Genomic DNA, 19,183 nt, shown 5'->3' on the forward strand with positions numbered 1-19,183 from the left:
ATAATCCCAATCCCCTTTCGGGATCAAAGAGGATGTAATAGATGTAACCTAAACTACAAATGTCACTAGCTGCTGTCAGGATGACACACCCAGTCATCCAACTGGCTGTCCTGTGTCCAAGTTCTTTCCTTCTTGCCTGAAGCATGAGCATCCGTCCTAGAGAGTAGCCAAAAGGAGACATCAGAGAGTGGACCTCTGCCAGGCAGGAGCTGGATCTTGGTTCCTCGACTGAGCACTCCTAGACATTTGCCAGCACTTATTTTACAACTTAAGGAAAGATAAGAGAAGTAAAGAAAGAAGTTGCAGGTAGTAAACACAAGCTTCTGTTGTCTGGGACACATCACAGGGGAGCAGGACAGGGCTGGGAGGGAGGGATAGTGCTGAGTGAGCAGGGAGAGAGAGATCAAGGATGGTTAGTAAGCACCGACCTCACTCACAGCTGGTTCCTTCTCTCTTTGGTGATAGAATCCAGCATCAGGCCCCTCTGACCACCGAGGTGTGCCTTCTCAGACCAGGGCCGGAAGCTGTGCCCCCAGGAGGTGACGCAGGGGAAGAGCCTCCTTCCCTCTCCTCATATAATTGCCCCTGGAAGACAGGAGTCCAGTAGGCGGCTAGGCTCCCAGTAGTCCTTCTCCAGGCAGGATATTCCTCCGTGGCCTCTCCTTGTTTCCTACAAAATGAGGCTTTGGATTTCAAAACAGAAAAGAAAAAGGTGGCAAATGAAGGCAGGTTTTTCCGGGCATCAACTCTGGACTCAGGAGGACATATTTATCAACTGTTATCCTTTCACCTTGACACGTCAATGCTAATGATTTCTTTCTGGAAAAGTACAGTGAACAGGCAAAATGAGGCCAGGCGGAGGTTCCCCGAGGCCTCTGGTTTCCTGTCTCCCGGGTCTCCTCCAGGGAAGAACACTGGTATCTTTGCTCCCTTCTGCAGTTGTCCCTTTGTGTGTCAAGCAATATTTTGTTCAACATGCAGAAAGCACGCCCACTCCCAACACATGTCCAGAGAAGGAGCTAAGAAAACATTTAAACTCTTCATTTCAATATTGATGGAAGGAAAAACAAGTTCCTGAGAATCAAATTTTCTAGCAGGACCCACTGCTGTGATAGAAAAACAAAGCTGGGGAGCGGGGCAGGCAATATACCATATACCCAATTATGAAATTCTGTTATTCATGGGCAGCTGAAGTTTTCATTTAGATTTGAGCAGCTCTAATGGCACACCTCCTGCAGAATGAAGGCAGCTGCCATTTGGACACAAGCAAAAACAGGAAGGAACTATGGAGGGAAGAAATTCACCAAGCACTAATTGGAAACATAACAACAAATTTATTCAATGAAGTTCACACTTCTCCCACGCCAATGAGTGTCACTTCTGCATGAGCCTTTAGCATGGAGATGTCTCGTCAGTGGGGACTTATTACGTGTGGGATCCCAGGTGGGCCCTGGGTGGTTGAAATATTTCCAAGTGGAAGAAAAACTATATACATAAACATTTCATCAAAAGGAAATATTCTCCAAATGTCTCTCTTCTACTTCCTTGTTACTATCATAAAATTATTCCATGTTTCATATTTTCTAAAACTTCTGCCTTCTCTGAAACCAGCAGCCTTGGGCAAGTTTTGTAGCAAACAGTATTCTGTGCTGTCAGATTCAGCAACCAACCCTATACTCAGTCATAGAAAATATACTTTCCTCACTTTTTCACCGTGAAGGCTTTCTGGCAGATGATTAACAGGTTTGTACCTTGCAGGCGCCATAAATCAAAATCTAGAAAGTGTATACATAACACATATCTGTAGTTGATCCTGTTAAAAATGCAACTGGTAATTACAGTAATTTTTATTAGGAGACTGTTTCATACCATGGTTTTGAGAAATACTGAACCACAGGATTTGAGATCTGGGAGAGTCTCTGAGATCATCTAGTTGAATTCTTTCAGTGATCACAATGAACATTTATTCAGACCCTCTTTGAACCCTGGCAAATATATAAGTGAACACACTCAGTTCCTGCCCTCAGGGAGTTCGTAGTCAATAATGGGGACTGTTTGGGGCTTTAGTGGGGGTGAAGGAAAGAGTCCTAGGGTAACCGAGCCTGTTTAAGAAATCAGGAAGGCTTGTCAGAGGAGGTGACCTTTCAGCTGGATTTGAAAGGAATAGGAGTTGCCAAGCAGGCAGGTGTGTGAGGAGCAAGTGCAAGGACGAGGAAACAGGTGCAGAAAGATGATGAAGCGACATGGTCAAGTCCCCGCAGCCATTCAGTAGCAGGACGAGACCTAGGGGCCAGACCTCCTGCCCTCTGTCCAGTGCTCCTGCAGTACTGCAGGTGGAACCCGCCCTCCAGGTATACCTTTAGCCAGTAGCTAAACGGGAAAATAATCTTACCTTAATCTTACTCAAAATTCTTATTTTTAAAAGAATATTCAAAATGAAAATTTCTAAGTCACTCTCTTTTAAAGAATGTGTTTATGAAGCTACTTCAAACTTAAAGGTATGCATCAGGAGCATGGCATCTACAAAGCAAAGCCACTGGAGAGCGGAGACAGACACTCAGGGCCCTGGCTTGTGACCTTGTCCTGGGTGGAGCCAGGCCACTTCGCCCTGAAACAAGAACATATGCTGGGTTAGATCCTCTCGTTCTTAATTCTGTGCTAGTATAAAAATGATGTTGGTGTTAGAAGAGGAACAACATGGAGTAAGTGGAATTCCCCACCCACTCACAAAAAGAACCACACATTTAAACCCTATTTCCAAACTTTTAAAGTAGTTTCCAAGTTGATAATGGCAGACAGGTGGGGAGAGATCTTTCCGGGAAGTACATGGTGCCCTGAACTCCTCACTGCCTCCCCGCCTTTTCCCTGGTCCATCTGTACCCAAGCCATTCCTCAAGCCCACCTCCTCTGAAAAGCCCACCCTCTGCTGGTTTTGCCCCATAGCAGCAGGCATTGCATTGGCACTAAGAGTTTTGCTTCCTTTAAGGAAGGCTTCATGTCTTTGTTTGGATGCCCTTCCTGTACAGTTGCTTTCTTAATTATAGACTCATAGAATATGAGAACAGGGAGCAGTCCTAGGGGTCATCTCTGCCATCACCTTCATTTCACATTTGAGGAAGGTGAGACCCAGAGCCAGGATGGAAGTAGCTTTAGGTCACCCTCCATGGGACCAGAAGAATGGACCCCAGAACCAGGTTTCCTTACCTCCAGGCAGAGCTGCTTCCATGTCCTGTGCTGCTACTCCTTGACAGTGTTATCTCGTTCTCCCAGTTAGGCTGCAAGTGTCCTGTGGACACGACTCGTGTCTTATATGGTAACATCTCATTTGACAGAGGCCTTAGCTTTGGCTTCATGACTTAGAGTTGTATGCAAAGAAGACATGTGGTTGAATCGTCCACTCTGCCCGCCTTACTAACCTTTCCCTCTGCTTTCAACTCTGACTCTGTGGACTCACTCTGAGACCTTGGGCAGGTCACTGCCCTTCCTCTACTCTCTGTTTCCTTCTCTGTTGAATGAAAGATTTGGGCTAGATGGTCTCTTGGATCCCCTTAAGCTCTACAAATTCTAGATTCCTCTACCTTCCAACTGGGTCCTTTGCAGTCTTCAGGACTGGCCTCACTGTCCTACAGACCTGTCACCTCGCTCATTCTCCTGGCTTCTGCTGTGGACAAAGTTCCTTTAAGGCTCAGAGAGCATATTACTGAAGAAGACCAGGCTTGGGGTCCAGAGGCCCGGGGTTGAGTCTTCCATCCACAACACAGTGTGGCCTTCAGCAAGTTACTTCATCTCTCAGTCTCCTTTTTTGTTTGTTTTTAAATACAAATACCAATCCATTCTTTGGATATGGTGGCAGTGAAATGAGATAAACTTGGTGGAACTACATGACACAAAGAAGGCTTTCACAATACAGTGCCCGCTGTCCTTTACTCCACATCCAGCGATAGTGAGAAGTGGGCTGTTCCACATGAACAGATTTCCCAGCTGACAGGTTCAATACCTGGAGCTACAGAACATGGACTGTTTTTTTCACTAAAATCTTTCTGAAATGAAGTCTGTATTTCCTTGACATGTCACACAGGCAATCCCAAAGTATGAGCGAGACTTAAACAAAGTAACATCTTTGCAAAGGTGGGCATGATGGTCGTAGAAGATGGGGCTGCAGGTGGGGCAAAGGGAATAGGAAAGGGAACTCCTATGCCTTTTATAAGCTTGGTGTTTTCATTTCTCCCCCACTGAAGGGTTTTAAGTAGGAGAGTGACAGGATCAGATTTGCTGCAGAGACATCACTCAGGCCGCTGGGTGGTGAATGGAGCACGTGGGGACCGGGACCAATGAAAAATCAGAGGTGGGAAAAGGCAGATTTACAAATGCTCAGTAGCTTTAAAAAACAAATTCCTGGAATATCAACCCATTATGAGGAAAATGTAAAACATGGGAAAGTGTAAAGACCCCAAGAATTACCCAGCATCCAAAGATAACCACTGCTAACAAGTTAAATTGGTTTTCCCTGTGACTTTAGAGAAAATTCTCTAATGTATTTGTAGATACAAATTTGATTTATAAAAGGTTGGTTCAGGCAGACATTTTCCAGAACATGTCTCCTAGTGTCAGTGGAGATGGACCTCAGTAAGAGTAAAATAACATGTACTTTTTTTAACTCGGTTGCTTTCAGTGACTGAGCCAGAAGAACTCAAATTCGTGGGTCCTGGTTAACCTGAGGCTTGATTCCTGGGCCCCCTGTTTGGGGAAACAAGCTTCTGTTTTCAGCTCTCCTTCCCTTTCCCTCCAGAATCGGTGGATAACTGCCCCAGCAACTGCTATGGCAACGGCGACTGCATCTCGGGGACCTGCCACTGCTTCCTGGGCTTCCTGGGCCCTGACTGCGGTCGAGGTGAGAGCCCTGTGCCGGCCTGCAGTTTCCACTCCCCAGGCCCCTCGGGCAGCTCCACTGTCACTTCTCAGAGCAAGTGCAGAGCTCCAGCCCATCCCCTGACTCTCGTGAGAAGGGCTCCCAGGGGCCTTTCCTCAGAAACCCAGACAGGGAGGTCTGCCGCAGAGTGTGGCCGCATCAGCCATTGTCACCCCCACGTGCATGACCGGGGAGGTCAGGAAGGACTGCCCTCGGGGGCAGCCACAGTGAACTTCATGTTCCATTGTAAGGGCAGAGGGAGTGGCATGGGGTCCTTTTAACGGCTGATTTCGTCTTAGAGGAGTGATCAGTGTTTGCCAAGGGCCTTTGAAGTTCATCTTTAGCTAGAGTGGCTTCTTCCTGCCACTGTGCAGAGGAGTGGGGGCTTATTTGCTGCTCAGTTATTGCCTTCTAACTGCACAGGCAGAATCATGGCTGAGACCACCAAGGACTTGGAAGGCGAGACAGCTCTTCTCCACACAGGACCCTAATCTTGCTTCAGATCTGAGCACACACGGGGCTAACAATAACCACTGTTGCAAGAGTTTAAAGACTGCCCATGATCTACCCTGTGCATTTGGTCCCCATTTCTGTCCTGAAAGAAGTAACAAGGAAAGTGCCAAAGGAGATCGGGAGTCCTGAGAATTTGGCACTCCCTTTGGGGGTGCTCAAAAGGTCCCTTCCCTTCTCTTGGTTTTTCCACCTCTTCAGTCATTAAGCAGGCATTTGCTTTGTGCCATTTCAGGCAAAGTCCTGTGCTAGTCTCTGAGGTTACACTGAGCATGCCCAGTTGCTCTCAGAATGGGAGACAGGCAAAATCATCAGTTACAAAGCACCTAATAGGGAGAAACACTGTAGGGAGATCACAGGCAGGGAGCTCCTAGCAGAGTGAAAGTGAGCAGCTGTCTTAGCTTGAACGGAGTGAGGACCAGGAGAGGCTCCCCAGATAAGGTTACACTGGAACCAAGACCTGACACTTGAGTTGTTGTTCACTGGTGGAAGCCAGAGAGAGCTTTCCAGGCTGTGGAAACAGCGCGGGAAAATACAGTGATATGACGCTGCTTTGGGGATCCTGCCTGCTCTTTCCCACACGAAATAGACTCAGTTTGAGGCAGCAGAGCCGGCAGCCCTGAGGCAGCCCAGTGATTCTGGCTGAGTGCTTTCAAAACACAAGATGCCAGGTGGGGGCTCGGGGAAGGTGGTGCAGAGAGAAGAGATGAGTCATTCCTTCTAACAACAATTACTGTCTCGTCCCATATGCACTTAAAGTGAGGAGTCATGTATGAAACAGCCTCCTCACCAAGACTGGTGTGCACTTACAGCACAATGAATATCATTTATTTTTATATAGTGTCCTCCGTACAGGTGTTCACAAAACACTTTACACTAAGAGGCAGAATGGAAAGATAATACTTTCAAGAGCTAAGTTGGGCTCAGCTACTCTCTCTCATGGGACAGTGGAATATGGGGTTTTAGTGGAAGCCTGAAAGGCAAGAAAAACTGAGATTTGCTGCTTCAAGGCAACAGTAAATGGTGCTGCAGCTGAGGTGTGGGGAAGCAAAATGGAGTGCTGTCAGATGGGTTGCATCAGAGGAGGGGCTGAGGCAGGTAGGAGGCTAGCTGTGTTTTGTAGAGGGCCCAAGGAACAGACTGAAACTTTCCAACTAAGGGTCCTGGCAACCACCATGCTGCACCAGGAATATAAGGGGGATGGAAAAAAGCAGGGTTCAGGGAACCAGCTCTGCCAGCCCCTGCACCTTGGCCTATAGCTCCAGATGGGTTTAACCTGGAATGAAATAAAACATGAGAAACAGATGGGCACGCGTGGGAATTGTGGCAAAGCACTTGAGGCTCTTGGTCAAGCTAGCAGGCCAAGGGGAGAAAGGGCAAAGGCTGCTGGGGGACACTGGGCTTTGATTCACGCCAGGCTTCCTGTGCCATCTCCCCAGCCTCCTGCCCCGTGCTCTGCAGCGGGAATGGCCAGTACATGAAGGGCCGGTGTCTGTGCCACAGCGGCTGGAAGGGCGCAGAGTGTGATGTGCCCACCAACCAGTGCATCGATGTGGCCTGCAGCAACCACGGCACCTGCATCATGGGCACCTGCATCTGCAACCCCGGCTACAAGGGCGAGAACTGTGAGGAAGGTAAGGCTTGCGCGCAGCCAGCACCAGCACCTTGCTTGGACTTAGAGGTCAGCACACATGGCCAAGAGGACATCCAGGGAGCAGAGGAAGCTACCTGAGCAACCCTGTGATTCCCTACCCCCTGAGTGAGGAACTCGTCAGCAGCAGGAATTAACTGAAAGGAAGAGGACATTCAAATTTGGTCTTACTCAGTGAAGGGAAGTGCATTGAGTACTTACTGTGTATGAGAATGTTATATTGAGTACTCACTGTGTATGAGGCTCTGTGCTAGAAGCCTTGTATTGTTTAACTTCAAACCCACTAGGGAGGGGAATCATCTTCATTTTATAGTTGAGGAAATGAAGACTCTGAGAGGCAAATGACCTGCCCAAGGTCACACAGCTAGTACATAGCAGGGCTGGGATTGAGCCTAGTCTTTCTGTCTCCATACCCCAAGTTCTTTCTACTCCTTTTAAGCTTATCTGCTCCCCATCTCTGAACTGTGAGTTTATTTTAGATCTCGAAACTCTGCCTCCTTCATATTTATGTATGTGTTCATATATGTGGCTTTGAGGTGCTCATAAGCATGTCTCCCTCCTTCATAAGGTAAATATACAAGGTCTGTCCAGAAGGTATTTACCATGTAATATGAAAAATAGAGGCATTTATTGAAGAAGATACAAGATACAAGAAACATGATACATTAAGACAGTGATGCCTCAGTCCCCCTCAAAGTAGGAAACTTGGAACCTTACACAGTTCTCCCAATTGCTGTCAGCTGCCCCATTGTATTTTCCTGAAACTCGTTGATAGTCTGCAATCTCTTCCCTTTCAAAGGTGATTTTAGTTTTGGGAAAAGCCAGAAGTTGCAGGGCACCAAATCTGAGCTATAAGGGGGCTGAGTCACCTGGGTGATTTGGTGTTTTTGCCAAAAACCTGCACAAGATGTGATATATGTACAGGCATGTTGCCATGATAAAGCTTTCAATCACCAATGGCCCATAGCTGTGGCCTTCTAAATCATTCAAATAATTTCCACAGAGGAATGTTCAAGCTTAACACAAATTTGATGTACATTCATTGCTCTACTGATTCAGTCATTTTGAATACGATGACCACAGTACACATGTTCACTCAATGATGTCCACAGCCCCCACTGACGTACAATGCAGTCGTCATTGTTCAAGCATGCCCATCCCTTCTCCTTGGCTGTCAGGTTACACTGATGTCCCACAAACCTTTCTCATTATATTAACAGTGGCTGGAATTTTTCCAGACAGACCTTATATGCCTGTATAGATCAAGGCTAGAAAGTGAACTGCTGATGTAACCATGGCATCAGTTCTTCCCTAGGAAATCTAACAAGGTGAGATAAGTAAATATTTGTATTTCACAGGTTAAGGAGCTCAGACCCAGGGACGGGCAGTGGCATCACCATGGTCACAGACCTAACCAGTGACAGGGTTGGAGTTCATGAACCCAGGTCTTTTCACTCTCCAGTACTCTCCCCTCTTAGCTGCATAGAATTTCCAAATGAAAGGAGGTGTCTTATTCACAAGCAATATAGAGTAGCTTTTAAGAGCACGCACTCAGGGATGATATGTTGGTTTGAGTCATGGTTGTGCCAATAACTAGCCTCAGTTCCCTCGTCTATAAAATGGGAATTCCTTCCTCAGAGGGCTGTTGAGAGGAGTGAATTAAATGACCCACGTAAAGTACTTAGCTCAGTTTCTGACACATAGTAAATGCTCTATAAATGTTATCTCCTATTAGTATTATTCTGGTGACAACTGAAGCACATTTCCTGTTTTACTCCACTCCTTTCATCCAAGTACTTTTGCAATGGATGGACTTGGCCACTGGAACTGAGGGATGATGCTAATAGACTTTAGCTCCCCTAGGGCCCTTAGCGCCTTCTCCATTGGGTGGAAGAAGCTCCAAGGAGAGCAAGTCTTCTAAACTCATTCAGGATTTAACAGATAGTCCCCTCCGAAGCCTTCACTCTCTCTAAAAAAAGAGAGAGAGTGACTATAACAGGCCCATTTAAAAGAGTGGGGCACAAGAAGGAACTGGTGTCTGAAAAGCATCACCCCTAAGAGACACACTGTCTGTAAACCCCAAGTGTGACTGGAGGTCCTGATTCAGACCCATTAACATGGGTGCGGAGTACTTGGGGACATCTGAGAGAGGAGGTGGGCCAGCCCCTCGCACAAAGGGACTTGGCTTTCTCACCCTGACAATGGTGACCTTCATCTGCTTTCCCTTTTCAGTTTGGTCACTTGAGGTGAAGACCCTGAGAAGGAAAGAAAAACAAAGAGGAGATTCCTCTTGGAACTGTGGGGCTGCCCCCACCCCCACCCCGCCAACCCCACCACGCTGTGTGGGCCAAGGAGGGGAAGTTGTCCAGCTCTGCAGGCCCTGGACAGTGCCCCAGAGCACAAGGGTACTTACAAAGAGAAAAAAAGAGATTGTTTAGCTCTTTGATTTACATTATCTATTTGAAAAGAAATGTTTTTATTCCTGCTTTCTTTTCTGAGGAAGGCCATCTGGTACTGATTCCCTTTATTATTTCTATTTCTCTGGTGAAGCGTCATTGTATAGTCTTTGTTTATAATGGGGGTTTCTTGGGGCCTTTGCTTCCCCCATCCTGTCTCCCCTCCTCCCTCAACTCTCTTCTAAGGGGTTTCACTGTGTTTATAAAACATCAGCTAACAAGCTTACTTTCCCCCCCTCTCCCGTTTCCTTCTTCTGAAGTTTATTGCCCTATATTTTTTTTAAAGCCTGAACCACGCCAACAGGACCCTTGGAGGGAGTTGCGGGAGGGGCAGAAGAGAACAACTTAGGCCTTTTGCAGTGAAAAGTGAGACTGTGATTTTGGTCCTGAAGAGCACCTAGTAGCCTGTATGGGCATTTTGAGACAAGAGCTGTGTTTATAGCCTAACCATACAGGCTTCATCATTTCATCAACAGGCTGAGCTTCCTCCAGAAAGTTTGGCTTGAGCAGCAAGCTCTTTAGAGGAAAAAAATATAACTGCTTGGCACCTCTTCCAAGGAGAAATTAAGTAAGACTGTCTACATGAAGTGCAGTTCATTCCTCCCATGTTACGCACAGTTCCCTGCAAGATAGTTATCACATGGGAAACCAACCAGTGTCATGAAAAGGGACCACTCTCATCCCATCCCAAGGTTCCTGTTGCCCCAGAGGCCCGGGGAAGGGAGGGCAGGTCCATAGCCGATGTAGGATCTCTTTGTCAGAATGTCACTATGGCATAGATGATGGCCCTATGTTCAGGATGCACAGGGTGCACAATAATGACACAGGATGACAATGTTCTCCCGGCAGGATCCTCAGCCAGTTCAGCTTAAGCTTCCTGAAGCAACCTTCCCTAGAGGTGCAGTCCTCTGTGAAACTTCCCTGGAGTGCCTCACTCACTTTGACCTTCAGCAGTGATGATTAATTGATAATGAATTGCCTGGAGGTAGCCTCTCCTCAATTCCCTCTGATCTTTCCTTGTCTGAATCATCTTCTGAGAGCGCAGGATTCACTTTGCTGGTTCCTGGGTCCCTAGCAGACTTATTGTGTCTGAGGGAGAACAGGACTGTGACGCCAAGGGCCTCGTGCTAAACCTCCTTGCTAACAGTGCAGATTTATAGATTCAACCTTAAGGGCGCCTCAGAGACAGCTTCAACCCAAGGCTGGGGTCAGGTATTCATGGAGCCGGAAATACCTTTATAGGTCTTGGGATAGAAATTGCTGACTCATTTCCTTTAAAATTGGAAAACTCTCTGGATCTAGGGAATTATGATAGTAGCCTAATGGGCTGGAATAATCCTTCTGAGATTCTGAGATCTGAGGCAAGTCATGAAAATTTATCACTATTATTATTTTTATTTTTTTTAATTACCAGGCACTCCCACAGGCCATGCTTGAACCATTATTAAACCGTGTCCTGAGACTACAAGAGACTCTTTGCCTTCATTTGGCTTTATTAATTCTCCAGTTTGCCCTATTTCTTTCCTTGTTTTCCTGTTTTTTTAACCATTTTATGTGCTTATGTCTACATCCGTGAATAAATGTATTTCTGAACCAATAAAATTCTAAAGGAAATCACAAGAGATCTGTACTAGCCAGGAGTGATTCAAATTTGAATTACCACTGTGTGATCTTGGGCAACTTACTTAACCTGTCTGGGCTTCAGTTTCCTCATCTGGAAAATGAGCACTGTAATGAAATCTACATCAAATAGTTGTTAGGGTTAAGTGAGATGATATAGACACACACACAGTTTAATAGCAAAATATGGCATATAAGAGGGACTAAATTTAGATTGATCGTTATTGTTGCTGTTTTGTTATCGTGACTATGTTTTTAGCAAGTGGTTGCTCCCAACCTCTGGTCTTCTTATTTATCATTTAGGTCATTAAGTTGAACTCCTTTAAAAACCTAAGTAGTAAAAGAGCTTTCTTAATAAGCTGGCCCTCAAAATAAACAGCCTGTTCCCAGAATGTTGCCATTTATAAAGTCTGCTCATTTGTGTCTAAGACTCTAATATAACCAGGCTGGGTTTCCCAGTCTTTTGTGCAAAAGTCAAATATACTGGGTTATAAAATTTAATTGATAAATAAAGTACAAGCATGTCTGAATTATAAATGAGCTCTGACCACAGTTTGCTTAAGTCATGCTGCTAAATGTCCTGATAGGACAGAAAAACAACTATTTCCAGCAATTTACGGTTTATACAGTCCTTTCAAACCTCAATGGCATTTGGTCATCAGAGCAACCTGAGAGACAGGTAATTTACCATACCTGCTTTATAGATGGAAGCTCAGAGCAGATAAGTGACTTGCCCGTGGTCACAGAACCAGTACATTTTGTCCTGTGACCCTTGAACTCAGGGTCTCAGAGTTCAAATGCTAAAATCTCTTCTTTGCAGTATAGGGCTTCCTCACACGCTCCCACAGGAGCTAACTGACTGTACTGTGGCGGCCCCATCAGCACTGTTTTCCCAACAGCAACACGGTGGGGCCCCTACCAGGACACAACAAAAGGGCTCTGCCCTTACCACTGCGAGATGAATAGAGTCCCCAGCCACCTGACACGCAAAACTGATTGACACACTTTTTGGTTGAGTAGAGACCTGGACCAACTCCCTTTGCCCATTCTGTCTTCTCTCTGCTGCCTTTTGCACTTTCCGTGTGAGCAGAAGCCACGTGATAAATCCTCTTCTTCCACTTTTTTCTATGTAGTACTTTATGGAAGATTAGAAGTCTCCGCTGGCTTTGTACAGCCCCTCAACTAAAGCATCGATTTAGGAAAATCAGCCCCAGTAACCGAACTATCATTAGATTCAGAATCAGACAGATCTGTCTTCAGATTCCTCTCTGGCAGGGTTTAGCTGTATGATCTGGCATAAGTTATTTAGCTCCCTGAGCCTCAGTTTCCTCATCTTACCTCACTGGGTTGTTGAGAAATGGATTCTCATGAGGTTAGTAAAGTACTTCCTATAGTACAAGCAAAGAGTTGGTAACCTACAGTGTTCTTCCCCTTTCCCTCTTCCTCAGTGGCCTCATGAGACCACGTTGACCTCGGGCCCCAGGGGCCTGCAAGGGTGGCTTGTCTGTGAGCTATCGCTATAGAGTTCCCCCACCACATGAGAATAAGCTGTGCAAAACCTCCACATATGACTCTGAGTAGCCATTGAAATGCTTGCCTAGAAACATTTCTCAAGACAAGTGCCTGTCTGGAAAGTGAGGTTTGAAAGTTTGTATCAATCACAAGATAATAAAGACATTATGAAATTTAAATGCAAAATAAATTCTCATTTAAATTAAGAAATCTATTTTAGTACCACATCCGCGTAAATAAAACTGCATTATGAAGCGGAAAACAGTAATAGTTTGTTCTGCAGGGATGCTTAGAGTACCTCCTCTATCGGCACTGTTCTAGGAGGCAGGCATGCAAAAAGGCACAAAGCAAAGTCTTGGCCTCGATCATTGCAGTTATTACAGATGCAGTAGGCACTGGGTGCTATGTGAACACTTGATATGTATTTCTTACTCTGTCCATCCCTCAAACCAAGAGGCAGGAATTTGTATCCATATTTCACAGGTGAGGGAACCAAGACAGAGAGGGAAACATCAATCACAGGTAGAGTCGGGGAACCCATACCATTCTCTAGTGTTACTGCTCTTCACCATGCTAAGTGGCCTCACCACAGGAAATATGTGTCCCACCAGAGTGTGTGAAGCCCCTTCACTCCACTACAGGGTATGGGACTTTGCTTAAAGAAGCCTCACCGTGGCTGGCCACTTACCTGTGCTCTCTTTCCTCCATGTAACAGTGGACTGCATGGACCCCACGTGTTCTGGCCGGGGTGTCTGTGTGAGAGGCGAGTGCCACTGCTCCGTGGGATGGGGAGGCACCAACTGCGAGACACCCAGGGCCACGTGCCTGGACCAGTGCTCGGGCCACGGAACCTTCCTCCCCGACACCGGGCTTTGTAGCTGTGACCCCAACTGGACTGGACACGACTGTTCTATCGGTAAATGTGGGGGGAAGACGGGCGCAGTACAAATGGAGGGAGGATGTTTCTGCTGTAGTGTGTTCACCAGCTGGTCCCGATCAATGCCCTGATGCTGTCCTCAGACCTGGAACAGTGTGCACCCCATGTCTCTGAATGCTTTAGCCTCCAACCTCTGCTCCTAGATGGGCAGAGGATTGAAAAACCGCGTCTTCCCATTCTTCCTTTCATAGTGGTGGCCTTCGGGGTCAAAACATTGCCCTTAACCATGTTAATCCTACTTACAGATGTTTCACTGAAATCTCATCCCTCACGTTATTCCCTAGAGGCAGGGCGACAGGGAGCAGTGTGCCTAGTGAGACCCCCCAGAGCGGAGCTTTGGTTCCACCCACTCCTCATGATGAAGTCCGAACTTGGCGTAGTGCTTGGGTTCTCTGTCGTCTGACCCCCACTGCCTTTCTGGCCAGTTCTTCTATGTGACTATAGTAAGTTCCATGAGGACAGTAAACCTGTCTTACTTACCTCTCCATTCCCAGGACTTAGAGTAGGCCTGGCCCACAGCGGCTGCTAAGTAAACACTGATGAATGAATGAATGAATGAATGAATGAACGAACATATGATTGAATGTCATCTTGATTGTAATATCTGTTTCACCACAGGGCTTACACAAAATTGAAAGGATAATTATATTGGTACCTCTGTTTGTAACCACTTTGTGATTTATAGAGTCTCTTGAGGTGAGGATTAAATGAAAACGTGAATCACCTAGCACCATATTGGTATGTAGTAGGTATGTTCACTTCTAATATCTCATTTAAACAGTGTCCACTATTTAAATACACACACACACACAAAACCCCTGTGAGAATGGCATCATCATCCCTCTTTTACCAATTTACATAATACTTTACTCAGTGAGTACTTACCAAGCACCTACTATGTACTAGGCACTCTTCTAATCAGAAGGGATGAAGAGCTAAGAAAGTTCCCACCTTTCTGAGCTCACATGCTAAGAAGGGGGGGAACAGCAAACAAACAAAGGAAGAGAAATCAATTGATGGAAAAGCTTAGACCCAGGAAATTTTGAGTAATCTTTCCCATGTCACACCGCTAAGAAGTGATAGCATCTCTGGCTGCGTGTGAGTTTTGTTTTGTGTTTTCCACCCCATCACTTTCCCTACCCCATCATGCTGTTTAAACAAAGTGAAGCTAAATTAGCTCATTATGTTGTGTATTGACAATTCTGGTGGTGGTCAGGAAGGATGTTTGAGACCTTTGGCAAAAATGAGATCCATGCAGCAGTGGTTCCTTTGGAATATTTTGACTTGCCTTTCCCTGTTGACGGGAGAATTGATGTTTAAAATGCAGTCTGAATTGGACTTTTATCCAAGTTTGCAAGGCCTGAGTAAAGACATGATTGCAAACACAGATGCACAGGGTCTTATAAATAATTCTTTTTATATAGCTCTGTTTATAGCAATATAATAAATGGTTCTGTTAAAGCTAGGCTGGGTTGTATTGTTCGTTATGTGGCCACAAAGCTAATTTATGATAGGTATATAAGTGTCTGTACATTGTTGATCCCCAATGAGAATCCACAGCCTCCCACGGATGTAGGTACCATTTTGGGTGAGATCACTAAGCACCTTTTAGCTGGCCCTGCAAAAGGAGACAACAAAATCTCCAGAAGGGACTTTGAATAAAATTGTGAGAGTTCATCTTTCTCACCTCTGTGCACACCACTCCCCATAACTGGTCTCAAACATGCATGTGGCTTCACTTGCAAAGGCAAAAGAGCTTCATGTGTTGAGAATGGTCCCCGAGTCCAACAGACCTGGGTTCAAACACTGGTCCTACTAATGACTGGTTATAACTTTGGGTAAGTTGCTTCACCTCTCTAAGCTGGAAAATGGAGATAATAATAGTACTTACCTTCTGGAGTTATTGTTGAAGAATTATTTAAAATAATGTGAAAAGGCACTTAGCATGCTACTTAGCCCATGATATGGGCTCAGTAAATGTTAGCTATTGTTATGGTTATGATTGGAATATCCATTGGTGAGGGTCCTTGATATTACGAAGACATTTGATAGAGGCACAGTAAGATGTGCCCTTTCAGACATGTCGATTGTAGCTTTAAATCTCTAACCTATAATTGACTAAAACATGATTGCCACAAGGCCAGGACTTTAAAAGATGGCTTCAGAATGACTCTCTTCCCTTGAAATGGTAATAACAGTTTGCGTTGCTTCACAGCATAGAAAGACATCTCACACACACAACAACAGCAGCAGCAGCAGCAGCAGCAGCCACCGCCGCCCCGTGAGGCAGCATGACAGGCACAATCATTATCCCCATTCACATTGAGGCTCAGGGAGTTGCAGCACCTTGCCTGAGTCACATGGCCCTGGTACATGCCGAGACGAGCCAGTCCAGCCTGGGGCCTCAGCCTGACCACTTCCCAGGCCCCTGTGCTGCTGCCCCATAGGCCACTGCCCCACAGGCCACTGCTTCTCCTCAGCTGTCACTGCCGTTCCTGAACCAGTCTGGAGGTGAGTGGAAGCACTCAGATGGTGACTCTCTCTCTACATCCCCTACCGGGTAGGCAGGGCCTGCCTGGGCTCAATCCCGGTCCCACCACATGCCATGTGATCTTGGCAAAGTACTTGACTTTTCTTGGCTTCAGTTTCCTTATCTGAATAGTAGAGTTAATAACAGTGCCTACCTCAGAGGGTTATATGATCATTAAATTATACAGTGTGTGTCTGCACGTAGAAGAGTGCCTGCCCAGAGCGAGCACTTCATGGCTTTCTCCGCTCTCCTTTCCAAGGGTGCTCTTACTGAGTGAAGTGAGACTCATTATTGAGTCAGGGACCATCGCCAAGGGGCTCCCTGTTCAGGGAGTCAGGGCATCAGAACAGGCACTGGACTTTGTTGCAAAAGACCTGCTCCCCGTATTGGAGTGGCTTTAGCAAGTTGCTTCAGCTTCCTGACCCACAGTTTCCTTCTAGGTCAAACTACTGTGGGACTTTTATGAGAATTCAGTGAGGAAATGTAGGTGAAGTGGTTAATCCGGTGTCTGGCACAACTAGGACACCAGCAAGCTGCAGCTTTAGCCGTGTTGTTTGTGTTGTCTGCTCCCGGACTGTGGGGCTGGGGCAGGGCCTTCCCATCAGGAGCTGCAGGCCGGCAGACACATCCAAAGTAATTCTTGCACCACCAGCACTGACTGCAGGATGCGGGCTTGGCAGAAATGGGCCCCCACAGTCTGGCCCGCCTAGGAAGGAAGACCAGCTCTTCGCTGAGATGGGTTTCTTGCTGTTTGGCATGGAGAAGAGGGTTTAATGAAAGCAGCTTAAATCAGCATGCCCGGTTCTCAACAACCAGCCTGTAATGAAATGCGAGCTGACAAGTTCCCTAGCAGTTTGGTTAGGGTTGCGGAAACAGTGAAGTCAGGTTTTATGCACTCTTTACTGAGACCCCTGGGTTCCCAGCAACTTGGCTTCTAGTCTCACGTCAGAAGTCCCTCCTTAAATGCAGCTTCATTAATATGGTTTTCCTTCCTGACAAACCACACAAGAGAGCTACTTGAACAGATTCCTGTGTCCTGGAAGAGCACAGGTTGTATGTCCATCCCATATCCCCAACACACCTACATATCCCCAACATACCCTAAACTCTGGACCCAGTGAGCCTTCACTTCCTTGGTCTTCTGAGGGTAGTGGCAGTGATGATGATGGTGGTGGTGGTGGAGGTGATGCTACTGCTGTTGTTTTACAGATGGGAAAGAATTGGCAAGGGGAAGTGATTTTCAAGTAATTCAGCTCATCACTGGCAGAGTTTGAATTAAGTCCATGCCCATTGTTGCCAAACCCTCAGCTCTTGCCTTGAGCCCCCTTCCCATCCAAAGAGGTTTCCTTGTTAGTAATCTTGTCTTTCTCCCTGACAAGCCACAGGATGTAGCTTTAACTAAAGAGCCATCTGTTTCTCAGTGCTTATCATATACCAGGTACTCAACTCAGTGCTTTACAGCCGTCGCCTCAGTTAAGGTTCAGAAGGACCCTGTGAAGGAAGTACTGCTTAGTTCCATTTCCCACCTAAGGAAACTGAAGCTCAGCAAAGTTAAACTCCTTGCCAGTGTCCTCCCCCCCAAACCCCGCCCCACGTCAGCAAGTGGCAGCTCTGGCCCTAAGCACCCTCCTCAGCTCTGTGGTAAATCGAGCAATGTATTGTAACAGAGCCATTCTTCTGCCAAACTCTGAACTCCATGAGGCCAGGGTCCAAGGATATTACTAGCACAGGGCCTGACACACATCAGGTCCTCAGTGATCATTGAATGAATGACTTATCCACTGAAGATCAAAGGGGAGGGAGGGGCTACAGCTACAGGCTCTGACTGCCCAGGAAGATCCCAGCACACTGGCAGATAGACAGTCTTATCTCTTCCCACAGGACTCCTGCCACCTGACCCACTCTGCAGGGCTGAAACCAAGTCCCCCGGCTCCTTCTCCATCACTTTCCAAAACTAACTCCTGTTAGTGTCATGCGCAGTGCCCCTCAGGAGCTGGCGTCATGTCACCTCTTTCATCCTGCTGGACTGGATTCCTCCCCAGCGTTTTTGTAAAGTGGCATGCGCAGCCACACGGCCCAGCAGAACAACTCCCCCCATCCCTTCCCCAAGAGCTTGTGTTGGCTTTTCATCTTAGGCTTGGAGCTACTTCAAAAAGGGGAAAGCCATATTTGAGATGGTCTTTAAAATTGGAAAAGCCTACCCTTTTTGTCAGGCCCTAATGCCTTCTAAAGGAGATTTCAGGCTCTGTGGCATTTTCCAGGATGCATTTCAAATGTGACCCCTTGGACCCGTCATTCACCCTCCATTGTCTCTCCCTCGGGTCTTCCTTCTCCTCCGCCCCAGCCTAGTGGCCACTGTCCTCAGCCTCATAAATTCATCCTCATTTCCACTGCTCTGTGAGCTCTCTGCAGTCTTTCTTAAATGACTTCTTTGGGGAGGGCCCTCTCACAACATCTTATTCCTTTTGGTCACTGGCTCATAGAAGCAATACATGGCAGAGATTGTGTCTATAAAATGCTCATGCTGATGGGTTATGAACCTTATCATTTCGTTGCAACTAAGTTTCATGAAACAACAGGTGGAGATGTTTTAGAGACTCAGCAGTACAGGCTTGGAGGTATCACGTGCAGGCAGTACAAATGCATGGGATTTGGAGTGGGACCAAGCCAGCCTTTTAAGACTCAGCTTGTCCAGAGAATATAGCTAATGATACCTGCCTTGCATTGTTGTTTTTCAAATTAGATTTAATATGTATGAAAAAAATGCCTAGTATGGTGGCTGGCACTCAGTAAGCACTCAGTAAATAAAGTATTAGTATACATTTTTAGAATGCATGATTAAATCTAAATTAGCCAAATAGTACTTAGACTCTAATAAAGTTTAAGCTTGAAGGCAGTTTTTATAGTAAAGGTTCAGAACCAGGCCTGTATTTGGGTCTATGTGACCTTGAACAACTTGCTTACTCTCTCAGAAGCTTGATTTCTGAGATTGTCTACCACCAGTACTGGTTACCAAGTCTAGACAAAGAGTCATTAATTTGCTGGCACATTTATCCCC

General features: G+C 46.3%; 1 protein-coding gene across 7 annotated transcripts in view; it reads left to right on the top strand.

Annotated features, from left to right (window-relative positions):
- Positions 1-19,183, top strand: part of TENM4 (teneurin transmembrane protein 4) — a 736,252-nt gene that overhangs the window by 585,812 nt on the left and 131,257 nt on the right. For all 7 annotated transcript variants that reach the window (XM_036028749.1, XM_028514477.2, XM_036028750.1 and 4 more), the window contains 3 exons: positions 4,790-4,891; positions 6,859-7,053; positions 13,374-13,574. In XM_036028749.1, the coding sequence (XP_035884642.1) occupies positions 4,790-4,891; positions 6,859-7,053; positions 13,374-13,574 (498 nt within the window). The remainder of the gene's footprint in view (positions 1-4,789; positions 4,892-6,858; positions 7,054-13,373; positions 13,575-19,183) is intronic.

The sequence above is a fragment of the Phyllostomus discolor genome, chromosome 6 (assembly GCF_004126475.2).
Source record: "Phyllostomus discolor isolate MPI-MPIP mPhyDis1 chromosome 6, mPhyDis1.pri.v3, whole genome shotgun sequence".
NCBI classification, from domain to species: Eukaryota; Metazoa; Chordata; class Mammalia; order Chiroptera; family Phyllostomidae; genus Phyllostomus; species Phyllostomus discolor.